Raw genomic sequence first — 4,364 nt, 5'->3', positions numbered from 1 at the left:
AACCTATCTCAATCCTAATGAGTCTTGCACGGTTCATTTTCCCTAAATTTTTATTTCATCTAAAAATATTTACTTGTGTTTTCAAATGGCCCCAGGAGGACCAAGTCCTTTTTGCGTATTGTTAAGCATTAGAAAAATTGATTTATGCTGTGCATTGAAAGAAATATATTAAAGCAAAAAAAGGAAAGGAAAAAGAAAAATTCAAAGCATGTAATCTTTGCTAAGGGAAAAAAAAATAAATCGAGTAATCTGCTGTCAAGATTTTAATTTACTTTTTATTTCTTATAATCACTTTTCAAAGACCATAATTCAAATATTATTTTTATTTTTCATTGTGTTTCATTTAAAAAATATTAAAATAATAAAAAGAATTAGTGATTCTTCCAAACAATATATATATAAGTTAAAAAATATAAGATATTTTTAACTGAATCTCATCCTCTAATAAAGTAGTTATTGTTTTTAAATTAATAATATCTTTTCATATTTAACCCTATTTAATAGGGTATTTTACCCTAAAATAAATATAAAGTGAATTATTTAATAGGGGCACTCTTAAAAAACTAATAATTATAAATTAAAAGATTAAAAATATTTTATATTTTTTAATATTCAACCTCTCAAAATAAACATGAATGTGTTTGATTTAAAGGAGCGGCTATATTTACAACAAAATAGTACATACATTGATCTGAATGTGTTTGATTAAAATGAACATGTGAATCAGTGAATTGATGCCAAAGAAGATTGTATGTAAAATTACTGAACAAATAGCTGCAAGCTGATCCAAAGAAATTATATATATATATATATATATATATATATGACACAGCCCAATTTTCACACGCACGCACACGCACGCATAATATAACATCAAAATCCGATGGAAAAGTAAGAATTAAGAACTACTGTTAAAAATACACCCATCACCAGTCCTTTAATTTGTACAATTCTCCAAACCATAAAAATAAGTTTACAATTAATAGGAAAGTTAGGACTTGGAGCTAAGGGAAGAAATTAAAAAAAATAGAAAAATACAGCAAACATGACATACACCACTCTTGAACCATCCTCTAAACCAAAAAAGAAAAAAGATTGATACTTTTTAGTTTTTTTCTATAATGATTGAGAGCAAGAAGAAAACTTAATGTGTAATAATCACTAAATTCCCAACCCAGTTAATCCGAAGGAGTAATTATTTTTTGATCACTTTCAGTTCATCCAACAAATTAAATTTACTTTATAACTCATGAAAATGTCAAAGAGGCTGCTGAGCCCCCACATGGTGGACATTCAAGTGTGGGGGAACATCACGTGAAAGTTCTGACATTTATATCAACTCATAAGCTGTTCCTTGTCCAAACATCCTACGGGCTGAGACCGCGGTGGCATTAGTGTTGGTTGTGTCTCCGCTAGTGGTGGTGCTGCTGCCGGCAATGATGTCGTCGTCGTCGTCGATGTCCGTGGTTGTGGAGGAGAGTGGAGCGGATGGCCGTTATTATTATTGTTCACAGACCTGTCCATCTTGTGCAGGTTCTGTTGTTGGTGATAGATTTGCCTTAGTCTTTCTATTTCCTTCTTTAGTGCTTCATGGTGAGCTGAGATCAGAAACCAAATCATGTTTTTGCTTCATGACTTTCAGAAAATAAAAGGCTGTGAAATTATAAATGTAATAGCACTATATATATAGCTATATATATAATATAAATATATAAGTTAAATATTGATCGAAGGCATTACCATCTTTGAAAATCTTGTCCTGAGCCAAAGCAGCAATACGTTGCTTTAAGGTACTATTGTCTACGTTCAGAATCAAACGTTGGTGGTCCAAGAATGCAACTCTCGGCGACAATGCTGATACCTCCGTCTTCATTTTCACCATTAATTCCATTCATTAAAATTTATTCAAATCTACTACTCTATTTTTATACAATAATATAAAATATTAAAAGAAATTATTTCATATATAAGCCATAAACAATATAACTTATATATCAAACTCCACACACACACACACACAAAGCACTTGCCCATGATGAAAAGTACACACGCTAGATATATGATTATCGAGTTGAATTTCTTTTAAGATGCCAATTATACATTTTCAAACATAAAATTATTTTTCGCATGTGATGATATCCATAGTGTTTTTTGATTCCTTAATATCAAGAATTAACTGTGATTTGACTATAAATTAAATGAATGAATATAATTTTTGAACCAATAATGAAGCAATTCATATTCATGATTTTTCTCCCATAAAAAATTTAATAGAACTTATCAATTTAATGTTCTTATGCTTAATTATGTAATTTGATTCACCTAAAATTATTATAATTTTTTCAATTAAGAAAAATATGGCCTGATTTTAGATGCCAAACAAATTGCCAAAAATTAACTTTCTTAAATACCTGCAAAGTTGACACGCTTCTTTCTAAATCAGAAATGTATTGCAGCTTTCTCACCCTGGATCTCTGAGCTGACTGCCGATTAGCCAAAATTCTGATTTTCCACCACCCAAAAAGAAGAAGAAGAAGAAGAAGATAATAAATACAGATAATTAAATTAAATAACCATGAAAAATTCGAAGCCTGAAATCTACTCTATGTTTATCTCTGGTCATATAATTTGGTGACTATTATTGTGAAGTTAATTGGTACGTGCATGGGTCATTTATTATATTTATACTATATATATCGATCGCGTCGAGATATAGCTAGAGATGGCTTACCTTTTAACTCTTTTTGGATCGACGATGGATTCGGCGCCACCGCCTGCAGCGGACGGCGGCGGGGCGGAAGAGTGTCACCGTCATTCTTGCATGCGCTCTCCACCTCCCCTGGTTCATTCTTGGGCTGTATCTGCAGTTGAAGGTCCTGTGTCGGGACGACGTCATCAAGCACCATAGGCTTCTCCTCGTGATTGCTATTCTGGTCATCGGACGGCGTGGATGGGTTCGATGCAGTGGCAAATGACGGCGGCAAGGAAACCGAGCCAATGTCATCGGAGAACATGGACATAAGCTGGTCGTCATCAAGCCTGTCAAACCCAAGATGGGCTCCGGCTCCTCCAGCCGGTTTCCGACATTCCTCGAGGAATGCCGTGTCGAGGTATGCAATGGAATCACTCGCAGACCGCCGGTGAGCCCCCCGCCGTGCTGAGGAGAAGTCGAGGAACTCGTCCACCCAAGTCGGTAATGTCAACGGCGGCGGTGACGGCGAGCCTTGTTGCTGAAACTGTTGAGTGGGATTAATAAAACTCGGCGGCATTGTGGGTAACTTTTGGTGAGGAAACGATGGCCAATTCTGGGTCATGGTCGGAACCTTGGGGGGTAACTGTGCCATCTCCTAGGTGGGATCGAACAACAAAGTTAATCTGAACGAGCTTGTACTACGAGAGAGACGATGATGATGATAGAAAGAGAGAGAAAAGGGAAGAAAAATAAGCAACCTAGAAGTTAGAACCAACAGAATTCGTAGATGAAAAGGGAAAAATTCTGGGGATGCTAAAACAGTAGTGTGAGGAAGGTCATGAGTTATAAGGAAGAAGTCACTTCACAACCACCTCGAGGATATCATCATATAAGGGGGATTAGCGATCTTTTTCCTCATTAATTATACGACCTAAAGCGATCGATGTAGGATAGTGTGTTGCTGTTTCTCGTTTAATTCTGTGGTTTTGGTGTGCGCTTGCTTCTTTAAAATGTCCAGAGGTTTTGGAGAGATGAGAAAAGGCAGAGAGAGAGAGAGAGAGAGAGAGTCACATGGGAGGGGGGATTGGGGACAGCTATCAACAGCTAGGTGGTGGAAAACCAAAAGGTAGTCTTGTTTAATATATGAGAAAATAACACCCAAAGCCCCGACACTTCTTTGTAGTTTTGATTGCATTACGTTTTAATTAATTGTTAACTACTCTACTCACACGTACTCTCTCCAATTCGATTTATAAATTATTTTTAATATATTTTATTAAAATTAATAAAAAATTTAAATATTATTAATTTTATTTTAAAATTTAATAAATTTTTTACTCATTTTTAATAAATACTTTTAAATTTCACTATTGATATTTTTATTTATAGTATTTAATAAGAGTAAAAAAATTAAAAAATATTAAGAATTGATAAATATTTTATAAATAGGATTAATATATTTTTCTCTTTTTACTCTATAGATAGAACTAAAGGGGTATATAAGTTTTCATGATGGGCACGATACGCAATTCAATTTGTACAAGTTGTACGAGTATTATGCTCTCTGATCAAGACACGCTCATCTTTGTAGTTATATCTGTTAAATTTATAAAATTCATTATATTCTATATGAGAACCTCCGCATCATGTGGGAATCTGTGATAAAATTCTT

General features: G+C 34.1%; 1 protein-coding gene across 1 annotated transcript; it reads right to left on the bottom strand.

Moving 5' to 3' along the window:
* Positions 1–886: 886 nt before the first annotated feature.
* LOC129314259 (basic leucine zipper 61-like) lies at positions 887–3,675 on the bottom strand. The gene is given in 5 exon segments (XM_054957634.1): positions 887–1,598; positions 1,741–1,867; positions 2,412–2,502; positions 2,732–2,769; positions 2,772–3,675. Coding segments are annotated over 5 exon segments (1,092 nt in total). The 5' UTR covers positions 3,345–3,675; the 3' UTR covers positions 887–1,335.
* Positions 3,676–4,364: the final 689 nt, after the last annotated feature.

This window comes from Prosopis cineraria, unplaced genomic scaffold (genome assembly GCF_029017545.1).
Source record: "Prosopis cineraria cultivar Desert tree isolate PC_DT_omini unplaced genomic scaffold, ASM2901754v1 PC6, whole genome shotgun sequence".
Taxonomy (NCBI): Eukaryota; Viridiplantae; Streptophyta; class Magnoliopsida; order Fabales; family Fabaceae; genus Prosopis; species Prosopis cineraria.
This window is presented reverse-complemented; position numbering and strand designations above follow the sequence as displayed.